Genomic DNA, 19,761 nt, shown 5'->3' on the forward strand with positions numbered 1-19,761 from the left:
GCATCAGTGTGTGTTGGTAGAGCCCAATATCTATGATTTCTTGGTAATGTGTTTTGGCATTCAAACCATCCCTATGTCTAATGCTTGTGTACAAGCTCTGTACATCGAGCGTGACAAAGACATAATAACTGTGCCAACTTAGGTCATAAATTTGTGCCAAAAAGTCCCCACTGTCTTTGGTGTATGGTGACAGACTCTGCACATGTGGCTGGAGAAAGAAGTCTATGAACTTGCTCATATTTTCAAATAGTCTGCCAATTGCCGATATTATCGGTCTTCCCGGAGGGCATAGTTAATTCTTGTGTATCTTCGGGATTAGATAAAGTTGTGGAGTCACTGGATAAATGTTTTTCAGAAAATCGAATTCTTTCTTCCCAATGAGTCCAGCTGTTTTCCAATCATAGAGGCTTTAATGATAACGCTCTTGTATGCTGGTGATGTTGGTCGCGCTGATTCTCACATAGCAGTTCCTGTCTGCAAGTTGGGACATTGCCTCTTTGTTATACATCTCCAGGGGCCAGAGAACTACATTGCCCCCTTTATCTGACCAACGTATCACAATATCATTCCTGTCTTTGAATTTTATCATAACAGTTTCATATTCAGTTCTTTGGTTATGCCTCATTTTAGTGAAGTTGCCACTGCTTTCCACCGCTGGGGTTTTCAAGTCTTTGATCACTTTATCTGAGAAGATATCGATATTGTCTTTTGGCATGAGCGGGCAAAATGCTGATCTTGGTTTAAAAGCAGTTCGAGATGTCCTTTGAATGTTAATGCCAGCATGGATATCCACTACTCCAGTGCCCATGATCTCTGTTTGTTCACAATTGTTCAGTTCGGCCATTGCCCTAATGAATTCCATGTCAGCTACATTCCAGGTGCTAGGTGGATTACCCATCGATTCACCATCGCTCAAACTGCTTGTTCTGTCATGTGTGTTAAAAAAGTGCTTGTGAAGTTTTAATTTCCGTATGAATTGGTGTCAGTCTATATGTGTCTGCGTGTAGTCAAAATTAGTTCTTATGCAGAAGGATAATCCTAGTGTAAGTATTTCTTCTTCACTGTTTGTGAGTGCCATATTAGTGAGGTTTTTTACTGTGTTTTTTTTCTTCTAGTGTCTCTTTCATCGTCGTTTGTTCCTTCTGTATGTTTGTTTTCCCGTTTGCTGATTTGTGTTTGCCCCATCTCCTGTCTTTCCGCCTTCTACTCTTTGACTTTTGGGTTTGTCCGTATTCTGTTCTTTGCGGGGCTGTCTGGGCCTGAGACTCATCAGGCGGGCCTGAGACTCATCAGGCGGTCCTCCCGTAAAAAAACGAATTCTTCTACGGGTGTCGGCACTTTGCTCTCTTGGCCTATGCCTTCCGCATTTCCTGGATCAGATTCATCTCAAGAGCTGATATCCGATTTGCTTGGTCCTGATTCTTCTTGCATGCCGCTACCTGTTGTTGGTAGTTGTTGTCGTCGGATATTATAGAACTTGCGTGCAAACGAATACATTCTGTCATTCAGATAGTCATTTCTATCCCGTTGGAATTTGTGTGTCTTTCGTTCTTTTATGGTTTGCTCATGTTTAAAAATCCTGCTTTTTATTTCCGCCATGCCTTTAGTGATTTCATCTTTGTTCTCGGATTTGTCAAGTTCTTTACGGATTTCTTCCAGTTTTGCCAATATTTTTTCGCGGTCAGACGTGACGTATTTAATTAGAATTTGCAGCATATTCCATGATGACTGGGCATTGTGATCGGCCCAATCTTGCAGCATTGCTATATAAATATATTTATATTTATAATTACATACCAATCAAGGAGATCTGATTGTGCCAAAATTCACTAGTGCAAGTTGCATTTTTTGGGTACAGATGATTGAATGCGCATCAATTGTGTTTTCAAAAAACGTTTGGATCCCATCCATGCTGTTACCTAAGTAATTAAGCGTGAAACTGACATTCATAATAGGAACAGGCTTATTGCAAGGACGCAGGTGTGCCCTCCAGCATTAATAATCCCCTCTTCTGCCTAAAGCTCCCTTTCTTAACCTTCTCTGAGACCACTGCCTTCTATCATCAGGCCAAGGGAACGCCAGCTAACGATGTTAATTAATGTAAACTAATTTGTCACTTTGTAAATGGTATGAGTGAAGGAACGCCTGCATATGTAGATCAAGCCATCCCTGATTGTATGGCCTGCTCCGGAAATATTTTCAACCAAATATTGTGAAACCCTACTGTGTTATGTCATTTCTTTAATTCACACATAGAACTTTCAAATTGGGACTTTCGCATAAGAACATTTGCTTCAGAACACACATCATAATAGGCATACTGTGGATGGCTAGACTACAATTCTCAAGAGAAGCATAATCTGACCTGTAGTAGCTGGAAGAGTGACTCCACAGAAATAGTAGTCCCTTTTAATTTGGCCATGTGGTCCACAGGTGGCTGTAACGCAGTTCATGCCATCTCCAGTGTTGTAAATTTCTTCATGAAGTTTGTATGTTCTTCCATCATAGCAGCATAGGCAGTCTGAGCAGAAGACAGTAGAAAGTTCATCATGAGACATAATCATTCTTCAGGAGAAAATCAGGAAGCATTTGTGTACAACTCAAGACTGGTCCACAATAACGAATAGCAGCATATGGATATTATCCCATGACCATTCACGTACTCATGTTCATCTCTGTCCTACATTCTCTGAGAGTGAGTTTGAGCTGCAGAGCAAATGATTACATTGTAGCTATTTTGTCAACAATCTAAGACAAATAACATTATTCTGTGATTTCGACGTTCACTTGCATAGACAGTAAAAAAAACTCCTCTGTGGCTCAAATATAATATTCGCTTCCATGGGGCTTTTTGTGTCTACCTTGTTTCCTTACAAATAAAGGGCTATACCTCTGCGTTCATGCCAGTAGGTATTCTGCCACCTTCAAAAGACAATTAAATGCAGGTCATCCACCAGGTACTGACTGCCAAGACAAAACATGTAAAATAAACAAGCAAAATACTAGGGCAATGGAGTATTTTTTGAAATCCAAAGTCCTGAGAGACACTCCTGACCGCCATGTTGACCTATGTACAAAACCTGACTTTTCAATATATCCCTTGCATAGCTCATCACCTACTTTCTACTTTCTGTTCTTGTTAAACTGTATTTGTATAATGCTAAAGGCTGGGTATATTTGTATACCTTAGAAAATGTTCCCCAAATTAAATACATTTACAAAACAAAAAGAATCACTGTAATTTTAAGGTGAGATGAAGTAACCTCCCTTAAAGTCACTGTTTAGTGGGTTAAAAGCCTCTACGTCAGTTTTGTATTTCTATTACATGTGCATAATGAACATTTTACACTTGAAGTGTGTGACTGCTGTTATATTAATTAGAGGACACCGGTTAAATATTATTACTTATTTCTTTAAAAGGATATAATTAGAACAGACACGTCTACTGGAAATTAAATACTTGTACAGAAATCTACCTAAAACTCGGATTATTTCCCCGTTGTTAGTACCCATTAGTTAGTTCCCAATTTTAGCCACATTGTTAGTACCAAGGGTTAGTTCCCAAACCATTAAGCGAATCAAAAATTCTGAGAATACCTTGCAGATCATCAGTGCATAACATTTCACTAGAAGTGCTGAAAACAAAAGAAACGTCAATGTTAAAAATATTTTGTAAATATACATTTTGTAAAAATATTTTCTGAAGCATAACTACTCAAGGTGAAAAAGCCATTGCTATTCAACTCCCCGATAACTGATGCAAACATATTTTCTTAGGTGTAAATATCACGATATTGCTTTAAGACTCAACTCCACCAGAAACCTTGCAAGTGTGCTAGTCATTAGTAAACTTATGTCATTCTCGATCGTGTTCTCTTACCTGCAGGCCTTCTCGGTTGCCCAGTCATCTGCTTACCTAACCTCACTGCATACAGATCTTAACTATGCACAGCGTTTTTTTTGTTGCTATATTGTACCTGAGAGATAAATCTTTATATCTCAAAATAATAAAGAGGTTATTCAGATTTTAACAAATGAGGGATATATCTCCTAATAATAAAGATGTTATTTAGAATTTTACAGATGAGGATATTTGGTAGAAACTGGGTTACTAGTTGAGTGGGATGGGAGCCCTCATCAAGCAGGAACCACAATCCTAGTAAGGGTAAGGCACAAGCAAAGTGAAAATTAACATGTGCTCAACTCCCTGGTATATTGGGACAGAGTAGTCCAGCTTAATTTAAAGGCAATGTGCATTTGTGCAAAAATTCAAACTGTAAAGCAGTAAAAACACCACACTTAATGTATCCCAAGCAAGGTTAGATGAATAGAGCTTAATTTAAGAAATAAAACAAGACCGAAATGACAAAAATCCAATTAGTAGAACCGGAGACATTGAATTTAAATTGATTACAGAAATTAGCAACAAAGGCATAAAGCACTAACTGGAGATATCTAGTCACGCCGTACAGGGAAAAAGTAAAGAGTTCAGGCCGATCGTAATGGAGAGCGGGCTGGTTACAGCGACTTAGTGAGGCCTGCTGAACAGAGGGTCTTAAATCCAGGTTTGCAGAGTGATGTGTGGATCCATGTCAAAGATGATTCATGCAGCAGAGGGGATGCTTCAGTTCTGATATGTTGCAATGCTGCGGTGCGAGGCCCTGTTGCATTGGCATCAAAGACCTTATCAACGGGGGCCTGTGATGAGAAGATGGATGTGTCACTCAGTCAGGGTGATGCACCGGTTCCTAGGAGCTGTAAGGCTGCGGTGCTAGATCGCTGTCGCAGTTGAAACTGCCATCAACAAGAGTTGCGAGGGCATGCACCAAGGATGAATTACATAGTGGTGGTTCCAAAAGCAATGCGGGATGTGGTAGAGATGCAAGTCTTTGCTATGGGCCCAATCCATCCAGCAGCGGAGCTGTGTCATTTCTGGTCATGTTGCTCTTATTCTACTGGATCTGCAGAGGCTGGCAGAGCACCTTAAGCCCAGTTTCACAAGTCCAGAACTAGGGTGGGACCACTGAGCAGGGTAGACTCACAGAGTCCAGGTGCAGATGCAAGGTTGTCAGAGGCCAGTTCCAGATGTCTCAGATTAGGAGGCTGGCCAAATATCCTAGGAGTCACACTGGGTTCTGAGTTCAAGAGATGTAGGTCCAGTCCTTCTCACCCAGGTAAGAAGGCAGCAGGCAGCAGGTCAGCACAGCACAACAGGAGTCGAGCTGAGTGCCATTCAGCTGAGAGGCAGTCCTTCAGCAGCAAAGTAGTCCTTCTTCCTGGCAGAGTATCCACAAGTACAGAAGTATACTGAAGTGGTGTCTGATGTACTTATTTTACACATAGCTGTGCCTTTGAAGTGGGGAGAAACTTCTAGAGTCATGACTTTGAAGTGTACAGATGCCCTACCTTCCTGGCTCTGTCTCCAGACTAACTACAAGAGGTATGCAGTCCTTTGTGTGGAGACAGGGCACTGCCTGGGCCCAGCTCCTCCCTCCCATCCTGCCAGTGACCGTCCATCCAGTGACACCCAACCTCCCATTGTGTGTGGTTGTCCAAGAGGAATACACAAAGCTCAGCTGCCAACTACACCAAGTCATGAGACCAGAGACAGGCCACAGGCACCAAATGGCTAAAGGAAGAAAATGTCAACTTTCTAAAAGTGGCATTTTCAGAATTGATCTTTAAAATCCAACATCACCATAAATTAGGATTTTAAATTAGGATTCCAGAGACACCAAAAATGAACTAAATATCTCTTCCCATTTGGAAATTGCACTTATAAAATGTAATAAGGCAACTCCAATGTTATCCTATGGGAGAGATAGGCCTTGCAGTAGTGAAAAGTTAATTTAAGAGTTTTTCACTAAGAAGACATGTGAAACTTAAAAGTACATGTCCAACTGCTTAAAGACACTGCACCCCACCCCTGGGGATGTCGAGGGCCTACCTTAGGGGTGACTTATATATGGTAATAAGGGAGGGTTGGACCTGGCAAGAGGTTTATTTTGCCAGGTTGACATGGCAGGTTAAAACTGCACACACAGGTTCTGCAATGTCAGCCCTGAAACATGTTTTCAGTGCTACTTAAGTGGGTGGCACAATCGAAGCTGCAGGCCCACTAGTAGTTTTTAAAGTATAGACCCCGGGGCACTTTTAGAGCACTTTACTAGGGACTTATGAGTAAATTAAATATGGCAATTGGATATAACCAATGTTACCATATTTTGAGCAGAGAGCACAATCACTTTAGCACTGGTTAGCAGTGGTAAAGTGTGCTGAGTCCTAAGACCAGCCAAAACAGGTAGTATGAAGGCAAAATATTAGGTGAAATCACACCAAGGATGCCAGGTCTAACGCTATCCACCAACAATTGGGAGATGTGCCTTTCACTCTATTTGAAATGTATGTCACTCTAAAAATGAAAGATGTCCAGCCTGTCCTGTTTAGAGTATATAAAAGTGCATACAAACTAAATAGGAAATATGGGACATCTGCCAATTTATGAGGAGAGTCCCACATCATCAAACTGGAAAACAATCCTTAAAAAAGTCTCACACTCAATCCGCAGAATAAATAAACCTTCTTGGATTTATTTACTGATTCAAACTTGTTTCATGAACAAATGTAGGACTGTTCAGCCAAGATACTTGGGGATGACCTCACAGACTTTTCGGTCTTCTATGTGCAGGATTGATAACTTTTTTGAGAATGGTTATAGTGGATTAGTACACCCAATATGTCCCAGTGCCTGTCACCATTAAATGCAGGTCAAGCATGTGTATAAAAGAGGGGACCCAGACCCCAGAAATTTAGATCACTACTGGGAAACAAGAAGAAACCTTTGCTGAGGAGAGGAACCAGATAGACTGTAGAGAGACTATCCCTAAGCTGAAGTGCTGCTTGGGGGATTGGCCTGCAGTGGTTGCCTGACTGACAAAGAAAGGAGAGAGGAACTTTCTGTGTACTTTCTGCAACATGTGAAGGATCGTCTAAAACACTGTGTTATGTGGTCATATTAGGCCCGGGCAGGACCACCACCATTATACTTGCTCACATTTACAGTTGACATCTTTATTGAAAATTGACACTTGACACACCTGTATTCCAATCCATAGTTCACCACTGTTCCAAACTAGACAGAGTGCAATATTACGCAAATCAGCAGTGGTCATCATGAGGTTAGTCCACCTTGAACTGTTAGGCATAACCCGCTCCAGAATGGAACTCAAACAATCCCCAAGAGCAATTTAAGCCTTGGCAGCCTTGGCAGCCTTGTCGGTGAGATTTAATTTGGATTCACAGCGAGCAAGGGACTCACTTCTGGGCCACCTATGGCATTACATTAAACACACAACAGGTAATTGGAGGAATCCTTGCAAACAGTCTGAAATAATGGGAAACACTCTGGGTTACATTCTAATCCATTGTTTTCACCTACTGTGCCACCATAGACATTGGTCCAGCTTATACAAATCAGTACTGACCCTGCTCTTCATGGAACAACCCTTCCAAAACTGCCAGATGAAGCTCATCCAAAAGGGCCTTGTTATTTGGGGGTGTGCGAGTTTGCATAATTTCTTCTGCCTGATTACGTAAAATGTTTGAAAAAATATGCACATCACAAATCTGGATTTTTGTGCTATAAGTAAAAGTGAAATATTTCCTCACTTCAATTTTTTACAAATGAGCACACTTCATGCTAAAAGAAATAGCACAAATACATAAGTTCAGCAAACAAGAAGTACCCACATTCTGTCTGTTTGCGCTAATCCTGTGCTTCAGCGATAGGAATATGATTTTTACGAGAGCTATCTCCGATTAAACTAAGTAGCAAATGCCAGTCGGTAAATTAGTCTTTATTCAGCTACAGTAGCCATGAAAGACTAAAAGCACAAAATCTTAGTGGGTGCAATGTTCTAATAACCTAATAGCCATTTTGCCCCGGGCTATACCAGTTATTACAGGCTCTCTCCTATGGTTCGAGCCTATAACTCAGGTTCAGGGTCTTTACCATCCAGTTTAGCCCTTGGCAACATGCTATAAGGCCACATTCGAAATATTGGTAAACATTTTTTAATCCTGATGATTAATTTAAAAGTGAATATTGGCTACCAATCTGTGATTTTTTTATGTCCACCCAAGCGAGTCATATGCCTGTGCTTCTGCGATAGGAATATGGGCCATATTATCAAACAGGGCATTAAAATTATCGCTGTTTAAAGCGGCGATGATGAGCTTGATAATGTACCCTGGAGAATTCCAATAGAAGTCCATGTTAACACCAGAACATGGGTTTTTATTGGAATTCACAAGGCCATATTATCAAGTCCATTATCGCCACTTTAGCGGCTGTTTTCTGCCGCTAAAACGGAGAAAAATTTTAACACCCTGCTTGATAATTTGACCCATGATTTTTATGAGAGCGACCGCCAATTAAACTAAGTGGCAAATGCCAGTCAGTAAATTTGCCTTTATTCGGCTACAGTAGCCATACAAGACTAAAAGCACAAAATACATAAATATGATTATAAACAAAACATATAAAAACTGATTCCAGGCATTATTAAAATGTTTTCTAAGCAATTTAACTCACTTCTTTCTCATAGTACATGAGCATCTAATATAATGAATTACTGCAAGAAATGCATGCAGTGAGCCTAGCTGGTGCAGAAAGATTAAAGATAATTTGTATTATTTATTATTTGTTTGCTATGGATTTGAGGCTAATACGCGTTTGAGGTGCGAGATATACAGAGAGCGAAAAAGCATAAAGTGGACTCTGCTCTGCTTAGAGACTTTGTCAAAAGTACAAATAGGAAGATTTAAAAAACAAAATCACTGCATTGGGAAAACCACCAAAAAAATTACGCTAAAGGAACAATTGATGGAGAGAATGTAGAACAATGTCATACATTCACCCCAGTACAGAGACCTGGGCATACATTCATTGTGTTTCTGCTCACCGTGCAATTCCAGTTTGGACCCAGCCATATGCAATTCAGTCCTGACCCTGCACCCAATGGGGACAGTCCAGTCCAAACTGCCAGGCCAGGCCTTGCGACAGCTTTACAACGCTGTTGCGTCACTTTTGTGACGCAGCAGCGGCGTAAACCATGTGCCACATTGCGACTTACTTACAAGGTGACGCATCTAGGCAGATGCGTCACGTTGTTAAGATCTGCGCCACATGAACCCTGCGTTAGGCTTCATGTGGGCGTTCTGTCACAGGGTGGGTGTTACCTAACAGGAAAGCCCCGTAAAACTGACGCAGTGAAACCTACAAGATTTTACTAAGTCAGTTTTACGACGCTGCTGCTTCAAACCCTTACGCCTGCTTGAAGCAGGCGCTTGGAGTGATGCACCATGGTAAGTATGGGTGGCCCATGTGCATTGCAGGAGTTGCGTCGCGCTTGCATGCATACTTTGACCTACCATTCTCATCTCATCTCAAACTTATGTTCATGCGCCTTTACCTATGAATTCAATATACCCTGGACCAGCTACAGACTTGGTTAAAACCAGCCAAGATAAATTGCAGACTCTGTGATTCGGGAAAAAAGACCTTAATTCATGCTCTCTGTATTTGGCTGGCTATGCTAGCAGACCACAAAAGGATGCTGCAGGACGCCTTTAACCAGGCAGCTGTTCGAACATGCAGGCACGCCCTTATTTCTTCCCCTTAACACATATTTCACACATCTTAATATTCGGTTGGTAAAGTTCTTAGAAATATTTGAGGCTAGAATAAAGGACATCACGGGGATGAGAGTCCACCATTTAAGTCCATTACATTATGTGCATGGTGAAACTCATGTCTCAGCATTCGAAAATAATTTGTTGCTTTCTAAAATGTTTTTTATGATTTTAATTTAAGTTATTGTACAATGCACTAATCATAATCATTAAGTATATCTATATTTGTATTGCTGTAGTTCCTCAATTTTATTATTGCCTCGATGCATTGATGGTGTAATGGTTTTAATAAACTATGCTCTTTAGAAATAAAAGCCTGTCAGTTTAGTCAAACCCTGTGCACACCCACTATGTGGACATTACCAATTGCACACAGCATTCCGCCTGAGCACAGTGCGTGGCTTTGAGCAAGCTTTGTACCACCCGCTTTGTCCTAAGATATGGATGGGAGCAGTTGTAGGCCCTGCGAGACTACTTTTGTGGTGCACTGTGAATGACGTGTGGCCCTGTGCAGTAGAAGTTAAGTAGATGACCTGCATGGCCTGTGCCAATTGCCCTTGTGAACACAACACCATGTGTTCGAGGGTTGAGCGCAGTCCCCGAACTTTATACAGGCTCCCTGTGTATCATCTGTACTGCTGCATAGTAAGTAGTCATTTCGCTTTGTACACATTTCTATGATGTATTTGACATAGACACACATTCAACAGTTTCATCCATGCCACACATATCAGAAAAGTGGCAGCCCTATATTGTCTATATACCGCCTAGGTGTTCTTGTGTCTTTCAATGAAACTGATGCCACATATATGCCTTGCAGCATTTCTCCCACTGATGGTCTTCTAAACACAGTTTGATGATCCATTTGGGACTTATATACTTCTGAACCCATGGACTCTGTGTAAATATTTCTGGTGAATACCCGAGCCTACTTACGAGATTGTTGTTAGATGTACTTTGAATGTGCTGCTGTACACGCACACTTTGATGAAGGAGCTCATAGCCCCTTTCCATCTTGAGAGAGGAAAAAAGTTACAAATATGGTTTAGGGACATATGAGAGGGCAATTCAGGAATTCACACTAAACCCATATTAATATGTATTTAAAATCAAATGTAGGCTTTTTTTGTCTAATCGTAAATTCAGGCTTGTAGTGAGTCTTTCACCACAGGCACCTGTACCGTTAAAACGTACCATGTTGTGCAGTTCATTACGGAAACACAGGTCATCAGATCTTCGTCAAAGTAAGGTTTGTTTCCGGAGCATTCGGGATAACATCCTGAGGCAGAAATAAAAGGCATAATAATCATCATGTGAAAACATGAATCATCCTTTTAACAATTTATACATTGCTACATATGATTCGACCTTAAGCTGATGTACCATGAATGAAGGATTTTCGTTTGTATTCAATATATGAACACATTTTGGTGACCTGGAAAATATCTCCAAATTAGAATAATATACATTTTTAAAACATTGTCAAATGCAGTGAAAGTGAAATCATTTTGCAAATAGGAAGTACCTCTTACTCATGCATATACTACTCCGTCATTGAAGTTACCATTACACTAAATGGCCAACCACCATATGATGTAGAAGGTACTGGAATCTCAGTATAAGAACTGAACACATTTTACTTACACATCCAGTGGCGGCTCCTCCACAATGGAGAACAGCATCGCCCTACTGCCTGGCTCCGAGCCAGCAAGTGTAAAATAAAACGATGTTCTTGCGTCATTTTATTTTATGTTTGCCGGCTCTTAGACAGCAGTGTTGGGAGAGGCGGGCCTTGGCATGGGAGTGAGGGAGGAGGAGTGCTAGTGCACTCCACTCCTGAGGTGCTCATGTGTGTTTGAATGGCTGTCTCATGCAAACCAAAACACACATGCGCACTTAGGTTTTCTCCAGTTCTGCTGCATTGAGTAGCTGGGATGGAGAAACCCTCAGACGTCCTTCTCTGAACAGGGCTGCTGGGACCCAGGAAGAAGAGGAGATGCAGCCAGTGGCAAAATTTACGTTTTTTTAAATATTGTATACCCACGTGACCCCAACTGCCCCACTGTACACATCTCCATGACCGGATTGGGACAGAAAATAGGTCCAGGAATCATAATAAAACATGACTCGAACTCCAAAAAGCTGAAAAAGGTGCTCAACATTTGCAAATCAATGAACTTGTAAAGACATGCTATATGGGTGTTTGGTAAAGTATGGGAGACTGGTTGCATTTGTGCTTGCTGCAGGCAATGCTTTGGTAGTATCAGAGAAATCAACGGTAAAAAATAGCCTACCACACTTTAGAACAGGTCCACACTCCGACTTGTCAACCCAGCACTTCTGGAACTGCTTAGTTGCCGTATGGGATAGTCCGAAACTGTGTACCTCAAAGACGAGGACTGTGCAAAATATGCCATTCTTAATATCAAGTGATGGGGACATATCATGAAGCTGTGGAGTTGCCCAGGGTATATGTGCTCCTCTTCTTAGGAGACTGTAGTCCCCACTGAGTGAACACCTTTAACTCAGAGGCAAGAAGTCTTGCACAGCGCAGAATTCCTAAAATTGAAGCTAAAAGTCTAATATCTTCATGTGAGTCCCTACTGAACCTAGGAAGTGTTTTCTATTTCTCACCAGCTACTTATAGTTTATTGCACTATTTCCAAACTCTGAGGTTATTGCTCAGATGAGCAGACCCTCTGAAACTTGGGGTAAAATATACTAAGAATGAACATGCAGTTGGAACAGATAAAATGCTTTATCTTATTCACTAATCTTGTTTATGGAAAAAGTCTTTCCAACTCCTTAAAAAGGTATTCCAAAGGAATACTCATTCAGTATCTGAGGGGTCCTGCTGTAGGTGCCCCTTCCAAATCACCAATATGTATCTAATTTATCATTAATGATTTTTGCGACCTAAATCAAAACATTGATAATTTATACACACCTCAAAGGAGGTGGTATCACATTTAATAATGCAAATTTAAAAATAAAGTTGGTTTCTTGGGAGGCAGTGGTCAGCCTCCCCTCAAACAAACCAAAAAAAATAAACTTTTCTCTTTAAATGAATTCCCATTTCTTTTAAGCAAAACGTCCTGCGTTTAAAAAACTGTTCTTTATTAAAAAGCAATCACTGATATGGTGATCTGCTGCCCCGAGAAGGCCACCATTCTAGTGTTGGCCTTCAGTAGCATTTTGCGACTTAACTAATTAACATGCATAAGGTAGGTCGGATTTCAACCTACTGCGATTCAGATTCTTAAGAATTGACCTATTAGAACATATGTCAGTACTTACAAATCTTTACTGGTCACAAAGACATTGGTTGCACGCTGTGATCAATATTTTGCAACCAGATATTAGTGCATCTGGCCCTAGGTCTTTTTCATTTATGCATTTTGTTAATTTAAATATCAGTTTGCTAAAAAAAACTTAGAAATAAAGTAACAAAAATGTACATAAGTAGAAAATTAGAGTACAAAAAAGTTAGAAAGTACAAACACATGTCAAAGGTCCTTATTACAAGCCTGGGGTTACTTGAATTCCAGTTCCCGTACAAAATGAAAGTAAGCACAGGGATCGAAATTCCAAGGTGCGTGATAATAATCACACCCATACTATTTTCCCAGATAGAGTTCTGCAGGAAAACCCGATGTCAACACCAAGCCTGGTAGTGATACCCTAAGTCTATTAAATATTAGGTTGAAGTCCAGTGATGTTACATGACACTTGAAAATTGCTCATATTGTTTATTTTTAAAAAAATGCCCAAGAAATATTTTGCAACTTCTACTATTACACCGTTGTGCTACCCGCTGGATATAAATTCCTGACACTCCTGACATCTAAATCTAATTTGGGTCTCAAGCTAGTTTAACTAGAAGAAGCAGAAACAACAATAACTATCAAGCCATCATGTACAACTTGGCTACATCACACAAAGCTGTGAATGAATGTCAGAGCATACCTTCAAGAGTGTATGTGCTGTCTGTGCACAGCTCTCTAGGGTTCGTGCAAGTCTTAAGGCAAGGAGAACCACAGGGCTTGTAGTGCCAGGAACATTCCCCTTCAGGGTTGTAGTAATCACAAAACGTTGCTGTAACAAGAGAAATGGCTGTTAGGTACTTGTTAATTTGACATACTGCACAGATAATAGGAACAAGAAAACTCAACAATCACAGTCCATTACGAAGTTCTGAATGTTTAAATTCTTCATGCAACACATTTATTTCCAAATGTAGGCAGATCAGAATTCTAAGTGGGCATGAATCTGCCAAGTCTGGCTCCCAGCAAATGAAAACAAGCATTTGCAATGTAATAGGTCTCGAGTTAGAGCTGTTGGCGTTCTAATGGAAGTGTGTTTTACTTATATGAGAGAGAGTGCTAGTGCGAAAGTGAAAGAAAGGCAGAGCTAGATAGTAAATAGAGATAGAGTTTTGTGGGTATTTAAGTGAGAGATAGAGCGAACAGAGAGAGGATGCGATAGAGAGTGAAAGAGTTGGAGAAAGGCAGAGCTGCATGCTGGTTGGCAGGGGACACCTGTAAAAAGCATTGTCAGGGTGAAGCTGCTCCCAAAGTTACTGATGATATTCTGGCATCAACCTGTGTTATACTTTAGAAATATAGAATTCTGACGCCTGGCTGCAGCAATACCGTGAAAGCGTAGCCCTTTGACAAAATTTTCCTCTGACTTGGTACAGATATGGCAGTCTCAAGCCCCTTAATTTCAGGTTTTCCTTTATGCAGGATTTGCAAAAGTTGATCACAGGTGCCGGCATGATACCCCCTATTTTATCAGGAGAGTTCAGTGCCCTCCACAGAGTAGAGGCATGTGACTGTGTATTGTCTTAAAAAACCTGACAAAAAAAGGTAATTTCATTTCCCTTCTCATCAGGATTAGTAACCACTGTATAAATGATAATATAATATTGGATACCCTCAAAATCATAATAGCAAATGCCTCTGAAAACACATAAACAATAGGGCAAGGGGAGGGATGCTAGGTGAGGGGGAGTTTATGTGTTTCAGTTTTAGGAATATGATTGCCAAAACAAGGAGGACACAAGCATTGAGACACATTGTATGTAATCTGCAAGGACTGGCTCTTTGCTACTTGAAAGAGTGTATGGTTTTCTTTTTAAATCTTTAAATATCAGGTCGTTCTAGTTCACTTCCATGAACAACCTACCTCTTTTCAGTGGTGGTGCCAGGTCAGCCTCCTCCAAACTTCAAATTTAACAGATTTCTGAAGCATGGCCAGCAGGGTACAGTGATTTCATGAACAGATAATGTCAATCCCTGTCTGAAGTGTTTGTGGATGCAGCGTTACTTACCTGTAACAGTAGTACAGCAGCCTGTTTTTCATTAAAAAATGCTGGCTGTTACACATCCAAAGAGTGAATGGCGTTAGCCCACTGCACGTTCGCGGTTTGATGTCTCAAAGGGGGTGATTACAGTTACAGCACTGCGTCGCCGCCCTTGGGGTTGGTCTATTGGTCTTTTTAAAACAATTCCGGCTCCAGTCACCTGGTGGCAGGAGTTTTGAAAGCATATGATTTAGAACAGATTCTGGTCTGCAACCTGTCAGGCCTTAATGGCTATGGCGGCGCCCTTATCTCTGAGATTACAGTACTCTTAGCTTTTATTATGGGTAGCCAGCAGATTGCGTCAGGCAACATAGAAACGAGGAGCTGAGGGCTGACATCTCAAATCTTATTTTTTATTGCCTCCATTCTCACCAATTCTAACACTCTATTGGTCGTAGGCGATTTTAATATACACCTGGATGACCCCGGTAACACTACTGGCAAAACTCTGATCGCCGATCTTGAGACCATGAACACTACTCTACATAATCACGGCCCTACTCATAAAGGTGGTCATCTTCTTGATCCCATTTTTTTTACATGCCGCTTTTACATTGTCCCCCTGCCTCCCCTGTTCTTTGGTCCGACCATTACTTAGTCAGCTTCACTGTCACCACCACGGACGTGTCGCGCCATCATAGAAGCGCTCACGCTGTAAGCAGGAGGGAATGGAAAAAGCTGGACTTTACCTCTCTAAATAACGTGCTTGCTACTCACCTTCCCATTGACCGACTTACGTCGGCTGACATTGAAACAACAGTGGAGATAACTAACTCCTGGATTCTAGATGCCATCGACATCTGCCTTCCCGCCTCTCTTAAAAAGGATGCACCCCACAAGACTCCAGCCCCCTGGTACACCCAGGAGCAAAAAACGGACAAGTCCCACTGCAAAAAGCTCGAACGCATTTGGCGTAAAGACTATTCCCTGTCAGCAGCATGTGCTTATAAAAGTGCCATAAAGAGCTATCACAAAGCCTGTGCTTTGTCACGAAAACTATAACAGATGCAGTTAACAAATCGAAAGTACTGTTTGGCCTGGTCAAAAATCTCGCTGGCTCTTCTACCACAGCGAAACCCCCTCCTTTGTCCAGCAGCAGGTTCGATGAAATTGCTCAGTTCTTTTTTTAGCAAAATTGACAAGATTTACCAAGATATTTCCCTGCAAAGTGGCAGAAACAATCTTCTAGCCTTTTCCACCAATTTAGTGGGCACCAACTTCTGCTCAGTTTCCACTTCTGGTCCTTTACTTGTTTGGCCTGAATTGCTGCCTGCCGCCCTCCATGAAACCTTGGGCAAGGTAAAATCCGGCTTCCCTACTGACCCCCTGCCCATCTCTATACTCCGGTCATTAGACTCCCCCACCTTTCTCTGATTTGCACCACTCTGAATCTTTCTCTTAGGACTGCTACTTAAGGGTGGGCGTAAAATCCGTTTCGCGGGCGAATTTGCGGATTTTCCGTGATTTCGCGATCCGCGAATCTCGCGAAATCGCGGTAAAATCCGCGAATCAGCAGAGACGAATTTTCAGCCAAGCAAGGGTTACAGCAGCAGGTGCAAAAGTTGAACCTAATTTCTTTGTAACCTTTTACAAAAGGGTTACAAACAAATTAACTTCAACTTGGACACCTGCTGCTAATTGCTTCCTGGCGCCTCCTTGCCTACTTGCAACTATTCTCTGACCCTGCTCTGACCCTTGAAGCAGGGTCGGAGAATAGTTACAAGTAGGCAAGGAGGCACCTGTCCAAGGAATTAAACCTCATCAGGAAGCACTTACAGATATAAAAAACAGGAAGAAGGGAGAGGATGGCAAATACACCCATTTTGAGTTGTCAGGAGGGGTTAAACTAAAAGAGACCTTTACAGCACAATTTTCATATGCATTTTGCTAAAAATAAAAAGCTGTATGTTCTGTAGGGGCAACTCAGGAATCTGGCCCTTCAGAGATCCGGCCTCTCTTTCTTTCTCTCGTTCTCTCTCTCCCTCTATCTTTCCCTCTCTTTCTCTATCTATCTATCTATCTATCTATCTATCTATCTATCTATCTATCTATCTATCTATCTATCTATCTATCTATCTATCTATCTATCTATCTATCTATCTATCTATCTATCTATCTATCTATCTATCTATCTATCTATCTATCTATCTCTCTCCCTCTCCCATAAACGACTGCATGGGTAACTTCGCTATGCAAGCGGCTCGCGAAGACGCAAAAAGCCCCGCGAACACGCAAAAAAAACCAGCGAACACGCAAAAAACCCCGCAAACACGCAAAAAAACAAAAATTCGCACAAATTCGCAAATTTTGCGCATCGCGAATTCGCAAATCCGCAAATTCGCGGATCGCGAATTCACAAAATTCGCCCTTGCTTACTGTTACTGTCCCGGCTAGGTGGAAGCATGCTATGGTTACGCCATTGCTGGAAAAGCCTACTGCGGACCCTAAGGTCCTTTCCAATTATCGCCCCATCTCCATGCTGCCAGCTTTCTCCAGAGTCCTAGAAAGACTCATTCACCACCATCTGTCTCAGTTTGTCATTACCAATAATTTATTGCATCCCTCTCAATCCGGATTCCGCCCAGGTTTCTCTACAGAAACGACGCTTCTGGGCGTCAGGGAGAACCTCCGGGCCCTGCTAGACAGAGGCGAGACTGCCACGCTGATACTACTCGATCTCAGCGCGGCCTTTGACATGGTCTCGCATAAAATTCTTCTCGAATCCCTAGCCGCTATGGGCATTGGAGGTTTAGCCCTCGATTGGTTAGCTTAATTTCTAACTGATCGTACGTTCCAAATTTTCTCCCACACAGCTACCTCCAATATCTATCCCCAACCTCACAGTGTTCCCCAGGGTTCTATTCTTAGTCTTGTACTTTTTAACCTTTATGTTACTCCACTGGCCCACATCGCTGACAGCATCAGACTAACCTTGTTCACGTACGCCGACGACTCACAGGTTGTCTTCTCTCTTTCAAAATCTGACAAGGCTTCCACCTCCCTCCTTCAGTTTGGTCTGGGGGAAATTGCCAGGTGGAGGAACCAAAATCTTCTCAAACTGAATGGAGGGAAGACTGAAGTCCTCGTCCTCAGGCACAAGCAAGACCTTTGGACCTCTAGGCACTGGCCTTCGGAGTTAGGCTCGCTTCCATCTCCATTGGAGCATGTGCGCAACCTGGGGGTGCTCATCGACAGTGGTCTGACAATGCACTGTCAGGCTAATAAAGTCTCTTCCACCTACTTTACCATCTTGCGCTGGCTGAAGAAGATTCTATGGATGCTGCCAGCTGACATTCAGAGATCTGTGGTGAATTCCTTGGTTACGTCCCGGTTGGACCATGGTAACATTCTCTACCTGGGGGCGACCAAGGCAGTCACTCGACGCCTCCAACTTGTGCAGAATGCCGCGGCACGCCTGCTTAGTGGCTGTCGCAAAACTGATCATATTACGGGACGTCTCCGCCTTCACTGGTTGAAGGTGGACAGTCGAGTGAAATTTAAGGCACTCAGCTACATGTTTAAGATCAGGAAGAATATTGCTCCTAGTTATCTTCAAACACTTGTAAACATCTATTCTCCTCCCCGTTTCCTCCGTTCCTCCTCCCAAAATCTTTTTATTGTTCCTAAGTTCAGACTGTTCAGAATGGGCGGTAGGTCGTTTGCTTTTCTAGGGCCCAAGTTATGGAACTCCCTTCCTCTGGATATTCGGTCCGAAGACTGCTATGCTCGTTTTCGCAAAGCCGTCAAGAAACCCTTTCGGGCAGCTGTCGCGCTTTAAAAGCTTAATAAATAAATAAATAAATAATCATTTTACCCACTCCACTCCCTTTTTGGGTCTTGCGCAGCACTGCTCCCGCAGCGAGAGACCTCTTGTAGGGGGTTTCAAAACTGACCTAGGAATCGCACACACTTGTGCGTGTGCTTTTCTCTTTCTCCCACGCTATTGGCCTTTGCGTGCGTCTTTGTAACAAAGACAGCACGCAAATGGCCAAAGGCGGGCGCATTGCTCTGCCCATGGCCTATTGGTGTCGGTTACCCGTACCCCCAGCATGTGGTTTCAATTATCGTGCCCAGATACTGGGGGGATAATTGAAACAACATGTCTCGCTGTGGCACGCATGCGCGCACCACTTGCGGGCTTGTTCTTTTTTGGATCCAGGGAATCAACTACATGAAAGAAGGAAAGAGAGGTTGTGAAACGTTTCTTCAAGTCACTGTGTTCAGTAATTCATGTTTTAAGATGGCTGTAAAGACAGGGTATTGGGAATGTAGACCCCCAGTAACCACTATAAATGTGCCCTACTCTGCATAATTTATTCTACAATATATGCAAAGTTTCGCATTTTTTATTAAAATACAAATCGTAGGCATTAATCGTCCCAAACAATTAAGGTCTGTGCGTGTTTTGCACCAATTATATATTTTTGGGGGAGAATTGGGACTTTGCGTGGAGACAGCAGTTTATGTGCTATTTGAATGAGTCGCTGGCATGCTTTCATGCAGTTTTCAGCCTGATTTTGGGGATGGTTTGGCCTTCTGTGCTTCAGCAGCAGAGAATGGTGTTTGCTGTACATTCCCACAGAATGTTCACTGAGCACGAGTCAGATATCTGCAGTGATGTGCATACGCTGCTCACAGCGTAGGCAAGTTAATGCACAGTTAACACAAGATACACAGATGTTTTTTAATTCCCCTGCTTAGGG

At 42.0% G+C, this 19,761-nt stretch overlaps 1 protein-coding gene across 1 annotated transcript in view; it reads right to left on the minus strand.

The window, feature by feature from the left end:
• The window catches only part of LOC147733208 (mucin-5B-like), an 875,769-nt gene that overhangs the window by 217,585 nt on the left and 638,423 nt on the right, over window positions 1-19,761 (minus strand). The window contains exons 25-28 of the mRNA XM_086957740.1: window positions 13,660-13,788; window positions 10,888-10,972; window positions 3,598-3,635; window positions 2,366-2,521 (exon numbers count right to left, since the gene is read on the minus strand). Of these exons, the coding sequence (XP_086813866.1) occupies window positions 2,366-2,521; window positions 3,598-3,635; window positions 10,888-10,972; window positions 13,660-13,788 (408 nt within the window). The remainder of the gene's footprint in view (window positions 1-2,365; window positions 2,522-3,597; window positions 3,636-10,887; window positions 10,973-13,659; window positions 13,789-19,761) is intronic.

This window comes from Lissotriton vulgaris, chromosome 2_1 (genome assembly GCF_964263255.1).
Source record: "Lissotriton vulgaris chromosome 2_1, aLisVul1.2, whole genome shotgun sequence".
NCBI classification, from domain to species: domain Eukaryota; kingdom Metazoa; phylum Chordata; class Amphibia; order Caudata; family Salamandridae; genus Lissotriton; species Lissotriton vulgaris.